This window comes from Parasteatoda tepidariorum, chromosome 8 (assembly GCF_043381705.1).
Source record: "Parasteatoda tepidariorum isolate YZ-2023 chromosome 8, CAS_Ptep_4.0, whole genome shotgun sequence".
Classification (NCBI taxonomy): Eukaryota; Metazoa; Arthropoda; class Arachnida; order Araneae; family Theridiidae; genus Parasteatoda; species Parasteatoda tepidariorum.
The window spans coordinates 56895998-56917538 of NC_092211.1; the positions used below are offsets into that span (position 1 = coordinate 56895998).

The 21541-nt window shown below is 29.8% G+C and overlaps 1 protein-coding gene across 1 annotated transcript in view; it reads left to right on the plus strand.

Annotated features, from left to right (window-relative positions):
- The window catches only part of LOC107454903 (protein turtle), a 954328-nt gene that overhangs the window by 361689 nt on the left and 571098 nt on the right, over nt 1–21541 (plus strand). Inside the window, exon 2 of the mRNA XM_071184031.1 lies at nt 4700–4759. Coding sequence (XP_071040132.1) covers nt 4700–4759 — 60 coding nt within the window. The remainder of the gene's footprint in view (nt 1–4699; nt 4760–21541) is intronic.

Here is a 21541-nt window from a genome sequence, read left to right on the forward strand (position 1 = left end):
AACTCTCCTTATTCCTCCATATAGTTTGTATGCGTACCCAAAGTTCGTCTGTAGAAGCAACAGGACGAGGATCACGAGCGAGGCACCGACCGACGAAATGACACACATGTTCTGTTCAATCGGTGACGTATCTGGGGAATACGCAGGTCAAGGAAGAAACTGTACCTGCCGCAATGCAAGGAAAGATTGAACAGTCCTAGCAATATGAGGGCGGGCATTGTATTGTTGAAATACAGCGCCTGGCAAGGCTTGAAGGAAGGGAACAGCTTGTGGGGCTGTAAAGTTTCACTGATGTAAAGGTTGTTGTTCAGATTACCCACAATTCGTAGCAATTGAGATTGTCTATGCTATGTTATGGCACCCCAGACCATAACTCCGGGTGTTCGTCTACAGTGGCGTTCGATAATGCACCCCAAAAGGTGGCGTTCACAGGCATAGCGTCTGACACGAATGCGGCCATCATGGTACCACAAATTAAAGCGGGATTCGTCAGAAAACACGATATGCTGCCATCAGCACGCCAGTCCATATGCTGATTGGCCCATTGTAGTCGCAGGCGGCTATGGTTTAGCGTGATGGTGATCCTGTATAAAGGAGTCCTTGCGCGCAGTCCACGCCGCAGTTGACGTCTACGAATTAATGAAGCACACAATAAAACACCTGTAGCTATTGACTACTGTGCTGCCAGTTGTCCAGGGGGAGCCGTACGACCTGTCAGCGCCATGCGGACCTGGTGTCTATCATCGGGAGCTGACGTGATATTTCGTTGTCCACTTCCGGATTTCCGAGTTGTCTGACACTCGTACGTCCACTGCTTTCAAACACGCATCACTGTGCTGCTTTTACGCTGCACACGAGCGGTTACTGCACGATGAGACAATTCAGCTTCATGAAGGCTGATGATTATTCCCCTTTCAAACTCCGTAAGTTGTTGAAATCTCGCTCTCTTTCGTCGAAGAGGTATAAGTAACGTCTGAGCTAACGTTTACCACTAGCAGATAACCACCGATAACCATACACGCCTCGCTACAGCCGTCTATTTATTCGGATCCATCCGCCGTTCAGAGGGCGCTGCTCAGCATACGCATGCGCTACGGGTCTGAAATTCTAATCATTTGCATGTTATGCTCTACTTTGCATTTCCTGAAAATTTCAGCTCACTCACATAAGTCCTTCGTGGCGTTGCAATTTTCACAAACATGAGTTTAGAAAGAAATACACTAAATCATCATCATCAATCATCTTTCACAAACAATAATTTATTAAATAAATTAGCATTTCGTTATTCGCTCTATCCCCTTAATAATATATTGAATAAAATAAATAATGTTTAATGTGCTTCTTAAAAACAGGTTTATTTTTATTTCTTGATTTAACTCTAACTGTTAATTTTGTATATGTAGCCATATCACTTTTAAATTAGTTCATCACATTAAGTCTGTAAGGAAGCTAAATTTACAATTTTATATTTATTTTTGAAACGATGTTTTTGTCTTGTCCAACTATCTATAATTTGCTCAAATATATGTCATACGTGGCTTAAGATGGGTCCAGAAAGAGTCTCTCAGGATATGTCAATCATAAGACCCAGAAAGCCTGTAGCGTTCCGAACTTAGAGCAAAAAGGATCAATCATACATGATTGATCAGATGCCTTTTCTTAACAACAATTTTAATGAGTATAAAAACCTAATAGTTATTCTTATGCAATCAGTTGTTTTAAGTTAATACTTGTGAGATTTTTGATTTTTGACAATATATAACTTAGAGAAGACCTTGTTTAAATAGTGACGCAACAATAATTATTTTTCCATTTTGAGATACAGAGGTTTAAAATCAAATAAATATAATTTTTCTTCTATTTTGTCTTATTCTTGTTGTCTTTAACTGAAAGGTTAAGTTAAGTTGGAAGTTTATTAATTTTGAAATAAGATAGAGAATAATTTAAACGTGTTCTATGGACAAGATGTTAAAGTTAATTCCCTTTCTTTAATATGCAGATCTTGCCGTGAATTCAAATAAATTCCTTGTGTTATGTAGCATGTTCAGTTCTTTAAAAAAATTAAAACCATTATTCCAATAAATGTGTTATACTTCATGAGATTTGTTTGAAATGTTTAAGAAAAGCAGATATTTGGAAAAAGTAATTTTTAATGATACGAGTTTGCAAGTAAAAATGGTATATATTTAGGAATGATTTACGCATTTTTCATCCGATAATTGGTTGATGTACAGTCAGCAAAAAAAAAAAAGATATCACCCTGAATAACTTTCGTTCTAATGATCGGATTTTCACGAACTAAGTGTTAATCTTAATGGTTCCTGGGGGTGACCTCAAATATGCTAATTAATTAGTGCTAACTATTAATTAAGTTACGAAATCAGACACAAAAACGTACTTTCTCTGAATAAACATNCCTGCCAATTTCAGTTGCCTATTTTCTTTAATTTTTTCTATTAAGAATGTAACAGAAGTCATATTGGAGTCATTTAGTAACATAAAGTTGAAATATGTACTCTATTTTGAAATAAATATTCTAATTTAATACGTTATATCCAGTTTCCTTAAAACAATTTCATCAGTCTTAAATATATGGATATTGTTTATATTTTTATAGAATATCAATGCATCTCATTAGTTTCCGCTTAAATTATTATAAATTTAATTATAAAATATATTTTATTCAAGACAAAATTGGATAAATATTTCTTTTTACTTTTAAGAACGTTTTATAGCAATTTGAAAGAAAAATAAAGTCATATATATTTAAAATTTCATTTGGTAAAATAAACAGAAAAGCCTTTGTACATCACCTGATATTTACGACTATCTTTTTTATTTTTCCCTATGTAAAACAAAACATATTATATAAAAAGGAAGAACTGGGAATGATTTATGACCTTAAGACTTGTGCTCCAGAAATTGAGATGCATCATGGTAAAAATAAAATGTATATATGTATATAAAAAAAGGGAAAATTTCTGAAAAAAATGGAAAAGAGAGAAGAAAAAATCACCAAGATACACATAACAACCTGTAGACGTGTTCTGTTACCAACCTTTGGGAATCATAAAAAAGGTGTAAGAAATCCCTTTGCAAACATTAGTAAAAAATTCTTCTTCCGCTGTAAAGGAAAAAAATGTGAAACAAAAATACCTATGAAAAATCAAAACAAATGGTAAGGAATTTCTGAAGCTGACATTTTGTGGATAAATAAATATCAAAAATCTGAGTTAAAACTTTATTTCCTAATGTTGTTCGAAGAAAGTGATTTTTTTTATTCAAAACGTAATGATTTCGTGAAACTTTCAACGTTTGATTTTGTTTCGGATAACTCCGATTCAATTATTTAGTGATTTATAAACAAAGCATTAAGCCGAATGACTTCAGTTTAATTTAAATTTATATATTTTATACAAGAAAATATGTTTTGAGAATTTAATTTTATTAACATGCTCAAAAATAAACTCTTATAAGTTATAGTTTAAAATATATTAAAACACAGATAATATAAAAGATCTCAATATGTTTAGAAGAACGAGTTAATCAAAAACTTCTTAACAATCGTATCTTATGTGCGTTTTAAATTTAAAAGAGATATCAAGGTCAGAGGGAATAAAATAATCGTGCTCACCAAGAATCAATTCTGACACATTCTGTATCCTTTTACGAAGATTTCAATTATTTCGCTATATATTTTTACTTAATACAAAAAGAGGAGCAAAGCCATGTGGAACATAAACAAACTAATTATGCATCAAAGTTGCCAGGTTTATAAAACAAAAATATATCATGGTTGCAATAAAACACATAACCAAATAATAAATTTAAGTTAAGTAAAAGACGTAGACAAGAAATAATTATATTTTAACAAATGTGATGTGCATTGCGGTGCTGTATTTAATTAACTTCACGTTAATTGACAATTTAGCTTCTGTGGAGAAAAACCCAACCTTAAGTCGCCATTTTGATGATAAATGATAAACTGAAAGCCACAGAGGCATAGAGGATAGAGCATTCGCCTTCCAATGAACCAGATCCTATTCCTAGAGATGGCTGGTCGATTAGAATTCCGCACTCAGCTCGCATCGACCACAGTGCTGACGTGAAATATCCTCAGTGCATGCTCAGTTGATGGATCATGGGTTAGAGCCCACTTGCCATCAGGCTAACCTTGGGAGGTATGCATAGTTTCCCTCTTCATGTGAGGTTAATGCGGGTTGGTTCCATCAGAATGTCCTCCATGAGTTCAAACTTCCCCCAATACTTGATCTATGAATTCAAATTTCTCCCAATATTTGATTCATGAGTTCTCTTGTCTTCTGGATTGAGTTCAAAATTACAAGGCTGCAGAGTTGAACATTGGCAGTCCTGAAAACGGGGTCGGCTGTTCAACAACGTTTTTAAAATAAAATGCTGACGTCATAGATCACATATGTGGGTATTATTGATCATCTTCCTTAAGTGCAAATACCCAAACATTCGAAACTCACAAGAGTTACAAAAAACTGCATATTATTCGATAAAAAATTACTATTTTAGGAAAAAACACCTTTGAGAAAGAGTGATTCTTCAAGCAGAATAGTTTAATATTGAAAAAAAGTATTCCCCCACGAAAAGGCATACACAATTTCATATTAATTAAATATTAACTAATTACAATATTATATATTTTAACATAATTCAATGTTATTTTCAGGAGAGAAGACGGTAGTCACTTCGACCATCAGCGAAGTAGGAATGCGACAAATCCAATTGGGTAAGTGAATAACCTATCTTCCACTTTCACACTGCATGAATTATCCAATAACACAGCCAGCGTGATTTCTGCCTAGAACGCATCTTTCGAAGCAAAGCTTATGCTCTAACTCTGCTGAATAGACTATATTCTGCAGTGGCGTTAGTGTGTTGGATAAGTAACTAACATCTGCGACCTAAAGATAGAAAGGACTAACACGCAAATAGTTGAAATTATGTTCAGGCTCAGAGATAATTAGGATAATTCCTGCTAAGACTGAATGTAAAATGGATTCACGTTGTTGAAATGAAGTGTATTTGCGCTGTTTGAGTTATTTGATTGGGATATTATTTACGTTTAAGTTGTCTTAAGTAGTTTTAAATGTCTTCAGGCATGAAATATTCGATCATTTTATAATTATTTGATTTCGTTGCTTATTTTATAATTTGTGTAGTTTTCTTGTACTATTCGAGGGTTATTAGCGAAAATGGCATTAACTACTTGCCTTTACTTTAATATTGTTTTTACCATAAACACTTTGCGCAAACATAGTTTTCTTAAATTAAAAAGAAATGAATAATAAAAATAATAAATAATAATAAAAATAATAATAAAAATATTAAAAATAATAATAAAAATAACAATAAAAATAATAATAAAAATAATAAAGACACAGAAATATTTAAATACCAAAAAAATTTTAGGCATATTTTAAACTATTCAATTGTGTCCAAGTTTCTGACGCTTCAAATTATGAACAATTACAATTAAATCAAGTATGTATTTCATGAATTTTAACTTTTATGAATAAAGTTAGCTTATGTTATTTCCGTTATCAATGTATAGAATTTTTACCTAATTGCAAGAAATTAATATATAATCAAAAAAATAAAGGGAAAAAAATAACATAAACATTCTAAAAAGTTTATATACCAACCAGGAAATCAAGATTGAAGACATCAAACTCTTTCAATTTTTCAACAATAGAAGGTAAGTGCAGTTTTTCTGCAGATTCATCAGAAAGTATACTTTTGAAACAATGACTGCTTAATTACTTCAAATTTACTGCAAAATAACAACGGATTTAAAGTTTCAGTTTTTTCTGACTTTATGATTTTAACGTGACCTACCTTACTTAAACTACAGTAATTTTGTAGGCAATGGCTGAAAGTTTTTTCGAAATAAATTACTGAGAAATTACTTCACATTAGTTTCAAAATAACTGCAGTGTTTTTGCAGTTAAGATTGCACTGCAGAAAATCTGCTGTTAACTCCAGAAAAACTACAAAATTACTTCAGTTCTGTAGAAAAACTGCAGTTTATTTTTAGCTGGGTTGCAATAGTAATAAAATAATTTTCACTAATATTTTAAAGTAGTTTTTTCTTAGTTTGCAATAATTTAAAAAAAAAATTAAAGGAATTTTTGTTCATGTATTCCACAAACGAATCGTAAAAACACTTTGTTCAACTTTAAACTTTAACACAAAATTTCTTTTATTCATGATAAAAAACGTTATTAAATAAAAATTAAGTTGAACAATTTCATAATTAACACATTAGCTCTGCTTTACAAAAATAATTTCTTCGGTTTATAAATTAACTAATTACGAAACGGAACATCAAAGCAAAAATTTTACGCATTAAAAAAATAATAATTAAAATACTTTCTTTACGGTACTCTTTAAAAATATTTAAAATATACATATTTTATGTGAAATACGTCAACTGAAGAAAACGCATATAATTAATATTTTAAGTACCCTATTTGAAATATAATTCAATTTAAGAATTAATTTTTTAATTTTTTCCATTTGTTAATATGGAAGAGATTCTTTTTTAATTAGTTTAGAATGAAAATATGAAATAGTTCAGAATAAACTTTGACTTGCTGATACTTCGACATTTATTGTTTGATGTATATATATTTTAAATTCTTATTTTAACGAAAACTGAAATGCTGCCACACAATGGAAAAAAAACAACGTAATTTTTTTTTGTTATATTTTTCTGTTGATCGGCCGTATTACAAGCTACACGTTTTTAAGATTGGAACTGCATTTTTTGAAAAACCAAATTTTCTACTAAAACTAAGCAAGGATTTCCGAAATTGAAGAATTTATTTATTAGTCTTTTTAATGAAATTAAACATGTCATTTCAAAACCAAACTTACCCTATTGTTCAAAAAGTTGCCTAAAACTTACACTCTATGATGTTTAAAAATGTTTAAAAAAATCTATGTCGAGTTTAAAAACGGAAATTCTGCCATCAAAGACACACATAGTTCTTGTTATCCTGTTGAGTTCAACACAGATCAATTAAACTCGCAGCAACCAAAAAAGCATCTGGCGGCCATAAAAATTAATATTACTGTAATTTAAATTTTAAAAAAAATAATAATGTATGAAACTTTGCAAGCTAAAGCAAAGTTTATGTTAAAAATAAACGTATGCATTTTTAATTTTGAAAAAAATGGGAAACATAAGTACTTAATTTTTTTTTTAAAACTGTAGAAAATAAATAATTACTGAAAAATTATAATAGTTAAAAGATGTTCACAACATTTTCTTGTATTAATCTGTTGTATACTAACATATCAATTCTAACAATTGCAACACTTGTTACGAACTTCTTTCGTCATTTATAAGAGCTGACGTAGACGTGGTTCTACTACGTGGAACTGCTTTCAGCATGTAATAAAGATTTTCTTTTGGGCCCCTAACTTCTGTATAACAACGCCCTCTGGGGCCAACGAATTGCATTTAGCTCTTCCAATGGATAAAAAAGGCAACTTTGCCCACTCTCATTCTTACCTATTATCTTTCTTTCTTCGCTAACCCATTATCTCGGAACCTTTTCTTTTTAGCTCAAAGAGATTGTTTTTTGGAGGAAATTATTTTCTTCTTCTTCTTCCTTCGGCTCAAAAAAGACACTGTTGGCGAAAATGAAGAGCTATTTGGAAGGAAAGAGTTGCCAATATCCCCTTCCTGAACCTTCCTGAACGATCTTTGATATGAATCAAGATCAGCTATTCCCTTCTTACTAGGTACTAAAGAATATGAAAGTTTCCTAGTCTGTGAGAAAAATGCGATTGTCCTACGTGTTTGCTCGTGTTTAATTTTGGCTGAAATTTGGAGCTAATAATCGAATCGTCTATAAGATTATTCGCAATAGTCTTTACAAACAATGTAATATCATTATTAGCAGCATTCATTATTTTAGTTCTATTGATTTGAAAAAAGAAGTATTCCTAGATGGCTTCTTCAACTTTTTCCCTCCTTGAAATGTACACTTTTAAAAAAATTGTATAGTAAAAAAAATAAAAGAAATACCCCCTAAAAAATTAAATTTTAGAATAATAACTAGGTTTCGATTCCACAAAGACTTCAAAGAACAAATTTCGCATGAAAAAATGAAATTTTTCTTACTGACATTAACTGGTGGTTATTATTAATATAAATTTTAGATGAGCACATTACTGTAAAAGATTTAAAACTAGAAATGTATTTTGGTGCAGTGACTTCTTTTGCCAAAAAGTGTGTTTTTACAATTATGGCGTTTCAATCCCACAAAGACTTCAAAGAACAAATTTCGCATGAAAAAATTAAATTTTTCTTACTGACATTAACTGGTGGTTATTATTAATATAAATTTTAGATGAGCACATTACTGTAAAAGATTTAAAACTAGAAATGTATTTTGGTGCAGTGACTTCTTTTGTAAAGAAGTGTGTTTTTACAATTATGGCGTTTCAATTTACCAAGGCAGATTTAGAAAGAGGAGAAAAAGAGAAAAAAAAAACGTCTTTTAGCCAATATATTAATTACGTGCAGTGAGAAAAATGTATGGTTAAAACTACCAGAAAATATTTAAACTTACAAGGTACCTGGCTCTATAGAAGCAATAAAAATCTGTGTAATTTTCGCCGTAGTTCTACGGAAATAATTTTAGCAAAATTAACAGTAAATAATAGTTTAGAATATGCGACAAAATTTGGTGTCTGTGGCACAATTTATTAATTTCATCATATTGGCTTAAATCACGGCATAAAAGCCATTTATTTAGTTAAATATACCTTGCACTTTCATATTTTTTTATTAAATGTGTGGTAATACGAGCAATACTTTTTAAAAACCGAATTCTTAGTAAACCATTAGCATATAAACGAAAAAATTACCAAATGAATGAATAAAAAATCGTATATTTAAGTTTCAATTACTGCTTTTTTTAACAGAAATGTTATTACCTTGAAGTACTAACATTTTATCAGAATTTTCTTCTTCTTGTAAAATAGAGGATGATAACGGATTTCGAATGATAAAGAAATCAGCACATATTTGATATGTCCATGAAGCTGTTAAATTAGCAAAATATTTATTATTGTCATAAATATAAATTACTTTTAAGAGGCATTTTAAATATATATTTTAATGTATTTAAAAACATTTTTAATTAACTACCTATGTTGTGAATAATTGTCATACTCGGTACTTTAAAGAGAATCGACATAATTGTTTATAGTACATCTTGTGAGCCAACCATATATGAATACGACAAATTTTAACTATATATTTAAGTCGATCAAACACTAAATTTTAATAAGTCATTCATTTCTGTTTGTTATGAATAATTATCATACTCATTCAAGCAAAATTATCATATATTTAGATACTACTGACATAAGACCATTTTATCTTCCACAAGAAAAAATTGTTTCTACAAAAAAGTATTGCACTCATGCGGAAAATTAAGTAAGTTTTAAAGTAAATAAATTTTGAAAAAACATAAATAAATTTCAAAACAAATTTTAACGATATATTTAAGTATATCTCACAATAAACTTTTATAAGTTATTTATTTCTGGTTGTTATGAATAATTATCATACTCAGTACTTAAATGAGCATCAACATAATTGTTTATAAGTAGATCTTGTAAGACAAGCATATATGAATTGCAATAAAATAAATTCAAGCATTAGAAAGAAAGACTTAACGATTCGACAACGAGAAGCAACTGAAAACAAACAACAACTTCTTCAACCACTGTAATAAGGTACTACTGACATAAGGCCGTCTTATTTTCCGCAAGGAAAAGTTGTTTCTACAAAAAGTAGTGCACTCGTGCGGAAAAATGAAAGGAAAAGTAAAGAAAAAAAATTCGGAATATATTTAGCTTTTTTTTCCATTGTATTTCTTGAAGCTTTAAAATCACTCTTTATTTTGCTTAGAATGAATTTGCTGCTTGGGGGATTTTTGGGTTTCTTTGTTTTATTAAGCGGAACAAGATTTTACCTCCTTTTCGATTATTTTCCAAAAAATCCATTTTCTTGCATAGGTATTTGCATATCGCTTCAGCTTGAAGTGCTGAGACTATACTAAAGTTTGGTTTATACGCCCTATAAATACGAACAGCTCATACATTAGAGATAAAATTGTTTGAAAAAGAAAAACTGTACCTGAACAATTCCTGAATTAATGAAAAAAATCTATATGATGATAAAAATGCACATTTTACGTAAATGCATATTCAAATTAAAATCGTGGAAAGGCTTACTTTTTTTAAAAGCATTAATGTCAATATTATAAGGATATAACAAGCAATTTTCGCAATATGAAGCATTTTTTCCCTCTTTGTTTTGAATTAAAATATGTATTATGCTAAATTTCTTAATTTTGATAAATAAATTATCTACTTTTTGTAATGAAATTCTAAAAAAAAAATATTAAATTTTAAACTGAAGTTTAAATTGTTACGCTATTAAAGACTTAAATAATTAAATGTTTAAAGAATAAACAAGAAACTAAATACCTGCACAAAATGAGAAACAAATGTTGCTAGACTTATATCAAATAATACAAAAAATAAGAAAAAAATAATATAGCTTAGCATATCAGCTTTCGTAAAAATTCGTGATACTCATGCTCTCTGAGAAACGAGGACTACATTAGGAACAGTTTCCCTAACTTTGTTTATAATGATTCTAAGCATCCAGCGACCCCTCATTTAGCAAAGGAAAATATCGTGTTAAATGTAAAAATGAAAAATAAATAAATAGAACATATAACAACAACCATTCTTCATTTGAAAAATAAAATTCGTTCAAATGCAAATTTAGTAGGCATTTATTTTAGGTGTATAATAAGACGACATAAAATTGGACACTTCAAGAAGATGACCTACTATGCCTACACATGTGATCTATGACGTCAGCGCCAGCTAGTCTTTATCTGCAAAATGGCGTATTAAAGTTGAGCTAAGTTTCTCTACATAAGTTAGAGTGTTAAACATCGGTAAGTTAATTAAATACGTTACTGTATCGCACATCGAATTAGTTGAAATAAAAAATTTTCTCGCCTACTTCTTTTACTTAACTTAAATTAATTATTTAGTTATTTTATTGTATCCGTGATATATTTTTGTTTTTTGTTCCTGGCAACTTCGATGTATAATTAGTTTGTTTATGTTCCACACATCTTCGTGCCTGTCTTTGTGCTAAGCCTCGGTGTTAATATACAGTAAAAGAATCGAAATCTTTCAAAAAGAATTTAGAATGAGTCATTTAAGAGAATTGATACCTGACGGGCTTGGTGTACTCGAAATAGGATGGAAAGAACAAATGCTAACGTAAAAAAAAGACACGTTCTAGCTACCAATCAGGATCGAGATACCCACACTACGTCACTTGCAGGTATCCTATTGGGGAATAAAATATTCACTACTTGTTAAGTTATGATAATTTTTATTCTTAATATAGTCCTCTCGAGTACATAAGATATTGTATTAAGTCCCGATTGTAGTTGTAATTGAGAAAATAGACAATTGTCATTTCAAGCTTCCTTAAAATTTGAGGTGAAATTTTTTTTATGTTCTTCAGACTTTGCTTTTAATTTATGTTCGTATAGACAAGCGGGCACGTGCATCAGTTATAGCTTTACTTTTCTACAATTCGCTAGTTATTTTTAACCAACAGTTTTAAGTTTTCTTTTCAAAGTTCTTCCTAACAAAACAGCTATGAATGAACGCTTATTTACTGGCAACGAGAGAGTATTAATCGATTGGGTGGTTTCGAACTGATAAGTTCATTTTATTTTTATTTTATAAACGTCGTTGAACAGGTGATCAAATTTTGGGTTTACGATTACCAATATTCAATTAAATTTGCCTTGTAATTATCAACTCTATCTGGAGAACAAGGAAACTTCTAGATCAAGTATTGGGGTAAATTTTGCCTTCGTGGAGAACTTCTTGATGGAACTAACCCACATTTGTGTTACATGGTGAAGAAAATCATGTAAATCTCCCACGGTTAGCCCGATGGTAAGGGGATTCAATTCATGTTCCATCTACCACTGATGATATTTCACATCAGCACTGTGATCGGTGTGAGCCGGGTGTGGAATTCGTATCGACCAACCACCGCTGGGATTCGAACCCGGTCTCTTCATTGGAAGGCGAATGCTTTGTCTCCTGAGCCACCTCGATTCCTTATCAGTTTATTGAATTTGCTGCCCAGAATTGTTTGAAATCAAATTAACTTCAATGTTTATAAAATTTTGCAAATTTTATACCAATTAAGACAGGACCCCATACAAATTTTATGTAAATTAGTTCACTGTGAAGTTTTCAATATAATGTAGTGACTAATATTCTGAGCAAAAAGTCATATTAACACCAAGTCCAAAAATGGAAAATCTCCGAGATACGGTGCCTCAAGCATGGGATATATTACACTGCAGTGTAATATATCCAATGTGTAGTGTAATATATCCTATGTAGCGTAATGTATCCTGTCACTGTAGTGAAAGGTGCTTAAAGCACGCAGCATTGCCTTAGCTGAATGCGGAGAAGTAATGCTAGCTAATCGTTTAACGTTCAACGTTTTGACGAGTTACTATCATTTTCATTACTTATTCTAGCATTCAAAAATTATTATTACCATTTTTTATTTCTTAATGCTGATGTCGTGATAGTATTGAAGAAAGGGTAATTACAATTTGTGATTTGCGACTTGTCTATCTCGGAAACTACAAATTTTTGGATTTAGTGCCAATGAGAACTTTTGACCAGAATGTTTTGAACTACAATTTATAAATTTTCAGCCAATTTGACAGAGAATTAATGTCTAACAATCATGTGGGGTCCTTCATTTCATACGTACCAAGGTTTCATATGTACAATTTACCATTATTTCAAAGTATACAACGTTTCGTTAAATTATAGAATGATTGGATGTTCTAATTAAAAGTACGTTGTTCAATATTGCTATACTAAGCATTTTTCTCATATTTCAATTTTTAAAATTTCTTTTTTCGATGAAGTATTTATCGGAGAAAAAGCATGTGCAGCTCATAAAACACAGATTAGATTGCACGTACTGTAATTAAAAATAATCTATACTTGAGAGAAACGAATAAATACGTGTTTTACTTGCTATCATAATTGGGCAGTTGCGAAAATTTGTTTGTGATTTAGAAAATGTAAATAATTAATTTAGAGTTTTTCTACCTAGTTCCATTATTAAGAAGTAAAAATGTTAATAATTTTGAATAATCAAACTAGTCATTCTAAATTATTCTAATCAGAATTAAATATTTAATATTCAAGATAATGGAAGTTTTCCTAAATACTAGCAAATATGAAAAATTGCCCACTTTCAAGTATGAAAGACTCGCTTGCAAAACAAAAGCATATATGTTCAGATTAACTCGCATATTAGCAAGATATGAATTGAATGTGAAAATTTTTTATTGCTACCTAAAAAATTTTTTAAAAAATTGTATACTTGGCAAAAAAATATTTATATGAAAAGGAATATTACAAATATCCTATTTCTCACTATAAAATATCACATTTCTTTTCAAAGAGAAACAAAAACTCTCATTACTAATGTAAACTAGAAAAGATATTATTTCTTTTCAACTTTACCCTCTTTTTTAACATTCTCTATTCCACCATGCAAAGCAATCCGGGTTAGAATAGCTTTTTTTTTTCTTTCTAAACCAAAATAAAAATCATCTGTTTGTATATAAATAAAATTACCAGTTTGCAATGAGAAGGGAAGAGAAAGAATCAAAATTTGCGCTTTTTCTTTGCGAATCTAGATGAATAAAATGCAAGAAAGCAAAAACAAAATTATTGGTTTAAGGGGTAAAAAATCCAATTCAATTTTGCGCTTAGAGCCAAACAAATTGGAACACGCCATCTTCTGAATTTTTACGCGCCAAACCTGCACGCTTAAAATCTTAGCCAGAACCAATTTTAAGAATAGTGTGCAAGTGTTTACTTTGTACGTTCGCTTTCTCAGTCATACATGAATAAAGAGAAGGCTTTACTCATAGTATAAATATTTTATGAAGGTCTAAGTTAACTTTACTGTGGGAGATGAATTTTGCTCTGGATCCCCAAAAGCGTGATTTATTTATTTTTCTCTTGAAAGTTTAAGCGATTCGCAGGGTGTAAATCTGTGGTAATTTCTACGAAATAAAATAACGTATGGGATTTTGAGAGTTTCTCCATTCGGTTTTTTTCTTATTGTTTCCAAGTCGAAAGAGTTTGTTTTGAGCTTAAAGCTTTTCTCTAAGAGTTAAGAATCTGCAAATTTCAGTGATTTTTAGATTGATCGGGAATAATAATAGTAATAATAATAATAATAAATTGATTAAGCATAATATTCAAAATTCAAGAGATTATTACACAATAGAATATTTGAGAATTAAAAAAATAGCATTGAAAATACAAAAATGCACAATCAATCTATAACAAATGCTTGTTAACCTATTAACTAAATATTTTATATATATTAGTAGTGCTTGACAGAGTTATGAAAATTAACCAATTTTTGCCATATTGCAGTAAATGCATTATAAAATATCAACCATTTATTGAAGGACGGAATTTTAATTAAAATTTATGTTAACTTCGCTGTGAGAGATAAGGCCTGTGTTCATTTTACAGTGGGAAATAAATTTTGCCCTGAACTCCAAAATTTTGATTAATTTATTTTTCTCTTTAAAGTTAAAGCGACTCCCCGGGTGTAAATCTGTGGTAATTTCTACAATGTAAAATAACTGGTAATTTCTACAATGTAAAATGAGAGTTTCTTCATTTGGGTTTTTTCTTTCTTTTTATTATTTTGAAGTAGAAAGGGTTTGTTTTGAGCTTAAAGTTATTCTCCAAGAGTTTAGAATTTGCGCATATTAGTGCAGGGCGTTGATTGATAGCAAATGATAAGATTAAAGAAAATTGAGCATACTATGAAAATTCAATAGAATATTTTATAAGAGAACATTTCAGAATTGAAATAAATGGAATCGCGGTGACTCCGGGGATAGAGCATTCGCCTTCCAATGAGGTGAACCTGGATCGAATCACAGCGATTACCGGCTGATATGAGTTCCGCACCAAACTCTCACTGACCCAAGTGCTAACGTAAAATATATTCAGTGGTAGACGGATCATTGGTTAAAGTCCCCTTGCCGTCAGGCTAACCGTGGGAGTTTTTCATGGTTTTCCTCTAATCCACATTTCCTAACACAAATGCGGATTAGTTCCATCAAATATTCCTCCACGAAGGCAAATTTCCCATAATACTTGATTCGGGAGTTCCCTTGTCTTTTGCGTTGGATTCAAAATTGCAAGACTATGGAGTTGAATATTAGTAATCGTAAACGCAAAACCGGGTCGGCTGTTCAACAGTTATAAAATAAAGTAAATTAAAATAAATAATCAAAAAATAAACAAATAGAAGTAAAATTGAAATGAATAGCCATTGTAATACAAATGCTTCTTAACCAATTTACTTAACCTTTTACAAAAATTATTAGTATTTTAGAGATTTATAAAAAAATAATAAATTTATTGCAATATCAGAGAAAATGCATTTTTAAAATATCCAATGCGTATCAATTATTAAAGGACTGAATTTTCATTAGAATTCATGTTAACTTTACTGATGAAGATAAATGTCTGAGTTAACATTACTGTGTGTGATAAACTTTGTTCCTAATAGCGAGCTCTAAAGTGTGATTTATATATTTTCTCTTGAATGTTTAAGCAATTCGAAAGATGTAAATCTAAGCCTTCTATTGCCTTCAGTAAAGTGTAAAATGTTTATTGTAAGCAAAATGTCGTTTTCAAAGCATTTAGAAACTGCTCTTTTTCCTGATTCATTAGAAGATGATGAAAAAAAAACTTTATAGACATTTAGACAAATTGAAGAGAATCAGATTTAAATTGAACTGATAATTTTGTTACTTTGAACCAAAATAATATGAACATGTGAACATTTACTGAACATTACTATACAATTTTTCCATTGTATGGTGTAATCAAATTTAAGAAGAATTAATTTGCTTGACATAGTCCAATTTATTGCCTACACTGTTTGAATTTTCATTCTGAATTTATGGTAATATAATCGGCATCAGTTTGACCATAAAGTTTATGGTTGAGAAGTTTTTTTTTTTATTAACCTTACGGATTTGAAATCGTTTATAGCTGACATGTTTAAGAAACCATGACAGCAAATACATCATACATATGCACCTAGTACAGTTAATTAATTAGTACGACAGAATTTAATTGCTTTATATCATTATAGTTTGCCATGATTAAATAACCATAACTATTCGAAACTATTTTACTGGGGTTAAAAGTTAAAATAACTAATATTTGCGGTTCAATAACCAGAAATGCTGTTAATTAGCTATTATTACTAGCATTTCTTGTGATAAAATTGAATAATTTTCTTATATAACTGTAAATGCAAATGCAATGTAAGTGTCTTTACGATTAGTAAACCATTTGATACTGATACAGATAAAAAAATATATACGATTATTACTTTTTATAATTTTAAATTTATTGGTCTGAAACACTGAATTATAATCAAAAGATGCAAACAGCTTTTGAAATCTGTTCGGTGAATGTTGATTGTATGATATGATTAGTGACGAAGATTTTGAAACGCAGATTTAGTGCATGATAAGTTTGTAGCCAGTTTGCCCGATGTAATGGTTTGACTTGCCCCAAAACTTCTGGCACTTTATTTTTACGAGATGTATTTTACGAGACTCAGCCGTGTGTATCTTTTTAATTCTTTTTTGAAAAGACAGATTCTTTTTTGTTTGATAAACCATAATATTATTTAAATATGATGCAATTTGTATGGGCTGTTGAATAAAGTCAAAGCAATCCTACTTCTTAAACTTGATTTCTGGTTTACATAAAACAGAATAGATAAAACTGTAGGGCTACTTTCTTATGAATCTCCATGGGTCCGGTATATGTGTATGTATTAACATATGGCTGTTATTATCATAGAGATTAATGTTCAGAATGTGGATCTAGCTACCTTTTTAGTAATCTTTTACAGGTTTTTTGCACTGTCAGAAAATTTGGTCCACATTTATTCATTAAATCGTGTAAATTTTCAGTAACCTTAATTTGGTGCAAAAAGTATTTCCAAATTATGTTACTTATTAAAATAGATTACACTTGATTTTCAGTTTCTGTTCAGAATAGAGATATGAATTAATATGCATAAGAATTGACTTATACCTAGTACCTGTTCATACATAACATACCAGCTTATAAAATATCCGGTCTCCGGATAGGGTTTAATATCCGAATCTTGGATCTAGAATTAACATTTTAGTATTTGTAAATTTATTAGTATTCGTATACTTTTGGGAATTTCAGCTAGAAATTATGATATCATCCTGCTGAAGTTGACTAACGGGAAAAAATAACTTTCTTAAATTTGATTGCATAATAATATTGCTGAACCTAAAGAAATATATAGTTTCATTTCGAAACTTTCTAAGGTTTAAAAAGATTTTTACCATTGCATTGTTCATTGAGAAAAGAAGTATGGTAAAAATAACCAGAATATGGTAAACTTTACCGTATTTCTGGCTCCATATGGGAACACCAGAATACTCGGTAATTTTCAACGAAACACATTGGTTATGATTTCGGGAAAATTAGCAATTACATATGGTTTTTCAGTATGATAAAAAAAAAATTTAATTTTATCATGGTTTTTTAGAATATGGTTAAAATTTTTCATTCATTTTAATTTACTTCTCAGTTTTGTGTCTTTTACTAAATGTGCGGTAATAAGAACTTCAATTTTGCAAATCGCATTTTCTGTTAAAACGTTACCGTATGAGGAAGAAATTACCTTATCAATTGCTTAAATACCGTATATTTTATTTTTTTAACCAGAAATATGATATTTTTTGTTACTAGAAATAACATTAATTTACAATTCGGTAATTTTATGAGAATTATTAAATTTTTTTCTCCTTGTATTTGAATATTGATTTGATACAGTAATTGCAAATATTTTTTTATAGCACCGATATTATAATTTATCTTTGAGCAGAATTTTCCGAAACAAAGATAAATTCAAAGAATCATTCATTAGATTCTGAAGTTTATTTAAAATGTGTATACATTACATAAAGTATGTATTTGTTAATCTTCTAATTTTTTTTCTCGGTGTAAATCTTTCTTTTTTGTGTTCTTCATGTTTCTAAATATTTATTGCTATATTGTAGCAAATGAGTAATTAAATAACAAATATGTATCTATTTTTAAAGCAAAAATTAGTAATTAGAGTAATTAGTCAATTTTTCCTCAAACAAATATAAAAATGAAGTTATTTTATTTCATGAAATTCCCTTAATGGTCCGACTGTATGCAACTTCAGAGAAAAAAATACATTCTTAAGATGTCGCAAAAGAAAAATTATCCGAACTGTTCTTGATGGTCATGCTTTGTCAGATGAACTACAATTACTCTTTTGTATCATAGAATAAAAGCTCATGGAAAACATCATTAGAAAAATATTCGAAACAACAGTTCATTAAAACATGTTTTTTTCCACCAGTTAACAGCAATTAAGGCTCAATGTTTTGCGGGAGAAACATTTTCTCGCTTTGTTTTGTACTCACTTGGTGTATTGTGTCATTTTTTTTCCTTAATTAAGCTGATACAGTTTTTTACATTAGTCACTTTGATTAACAGAAAGTCCACGATCTTTTGTCTTTAAAATGATGAAATTTTTCAGACAATAGTCTACTTTACTTTCAGACAGTTAATCGTTTAGTCACTTTTTCAATTGTTCTGTGCAAAGATCTGTAACACGAGTTCTTCTTTAATTATATAAATAAAAGATTTCGTCTCTATTTCATTAGTTGAGATCTTACAAAATGTACCAGATTTGAGGAATTTTTATTAATTGCATGAAAACATATTTAAAGAGCAAATTTTTATTTGGAGAAGTTTTTAAACGAATGAAATTATTTTTTTACATTAAACATCTGACACCTAGTTGGCTGAAGCAATTTTTTAAAAGTTTAGAATTACTTTTTTGCACAACTTTGTGTATTAATTAAGCACTTGAAGCAATATGATGATTGTCCACCTTTTAAAATTGCTCAAAATAATGTTTCTGGAGTAAAAGTATTTACGCAAAAATATTCTGTACATTGGGCTGCAATCTGGAGAAAATTTCGTAAGCTTGTGAAATAGCCGTGAGGAAGCAATAATGAGGAACTGTTTGATGTAAAAATTTCAGATTTTGAAAAAGTGTGATTTATTACTGACCAATCCCTAAACCTTTAAATTAGTTTAATAATAATCGGATAATTACGCTGTTTCTGGAAATATTGTTAGATACATATTGCGTGAAATTTTTTTAACTTCAATATCTTAAAATCATTTGAAAATATCGAAATACTTCTCGGAAATTAAATATTATAATTGAGTTAAAATACATTATAGGTTCATTTGGTAAATTTAATAAATATTTTAGACTGATGAAATGTTATAACTATTTACAAAATTTTAGTTAAAAAAATATATTTAACTAGCCTTTCTGTGGCTTATATTATGCATTCAAATGAAACAGTTAATTTAAAATGTCAAAATAAAAATAAAATAATATTTTAAAACTCATTCTTAATGTTTGCATAAATAAATTTTAAACTTTATTAAATAAAATACCATTGACTTGGAAAGAAAATGTGGATGATTCCTCATTTAAATCTGTATCCATAAGAATATTCTTAATTCTCAAATCAGTTTAACAAGAATTTTCAGTTTTTTTTCTTTACGTTTTAGTGAAATAAGAGCATGTGAATACACTCCGAACTCCCTGAGGAAGTAAACGTGGGACTTTAACTGATAACATCTCTGAAAAGAAAACATATACTTCTTCGCTTCACATCTCGCAACACTCCCCAATCTATTTATAATTTCCTTTTAGTGACATTACTAACTTTAGTTCCTTTAGTTCACATGGTTTCTGTTCGTTAAGTAGTTTTACGGCTTAAGCGAATTAGAGAAGTGTAAGTTACTTAAAAGCATTTTATTTGTTTTCATGAAGGTGTAAAAATGCATTTAAGACTGCTTCGCTCTGAGCGTGAATATACAAAAGAATTCTTTCGCTTTTATCTTTTTTGTTTATTAAATTTTTATTTGTTCTGGATTTGTCTTTTGCGCTATTAATGCTTCTGTTGTTTCTGAACATTTTATGCTAAAATTTAGAAATTTCTTTTAAAGTAGTTCTTTTACTTTTGCACTGAGAATCGTTAATCTCCCAAAGTGAAAATAAGCAATTTAAGTCTTTATTGCCATGGTGTTTAGGAATTTTTGAAAAGCCTTTAAAATCTTTTTGTGTTTTGTTTATTAATTTGAAACATTGTTTACTTAGAAAACATATAAATAACAAATGATTATAACCTATATTTATACGTATTTTTGTTTCAGTTCTTAGGTGTCTAAATTTGATTTTAAGCTATGGATAGTTTATTTATTTTGGAAAATTTCTATTAAAATAGCATCATTTAACTCAACCCTGTTGACTATACAGGATTGCACGCTGTACGAGTAATCTTGCTCGCGAAGCACTATAAAAATTTAGTTTTTCTTCTTATAGTGTTTAAAGATTTCTGAAAAATATTCAGATATTTTTAGTGCTTCAACTAACTTTAAAACAATATTCCCTTGAAAGGTTAGCAAATAGACAATAATTATGTCTAATATTAAATATGTTATATATGAGCCAATATTTACTATTGCAGTTTAATAAGTCCATTCGGAGTTAAACATAATTATTATTTCTTTGTGATTTAATAATTAATTTTGAATATTAAAGCTATGGTACTAGAAACTAACATTCAAATTGATTTTATTTGATTTTTTACCGTCGTTGAACAGCCGACAAAATTTTGAATTTACAACCACCAATATTTTACTCCGTATCCTTGTAATTTTTAACCTAAACCGGAAGACAAGGGAACTCCTGGATGAAGTATTGGGAGAAATTTGCCCCCGTGGGGAAATTTTCTGAGGAACTAACCCACATTTGCGTTACATGGAGAGAAAAACCACGTACATCTTCCCATGTTCGCCTGCCGGTAAAGGGACTCTAATACATGATCCATCCCTCACTGAAGAGGATTTGCGTCAGTACTGTAGCTGGATGCAGAATTCATATCAAACGCCACTGGGATTTAAACCTGCTTCACGCAATATGTTTTTAATTTTACGTGTTATTTTAAGAAAGGATTACTTTAAAAAATTATTTATGTTCTCAAATATCTCTTAATGGAATCACAAAGGAAGTATTTGGAATCGATTAGTAAAGGCATAAGCGTAAGCAAACAGAATATTTTTGTTAGTTCATATATATTAGGTTAATAATTTCAACTTTCTCTGGAAAAAACTGTTTCATGCCAAGAAGCAACAATCATTGCGAAGTAGTCATCGGAGTTGGTGAGCGGCAGCGACCAGG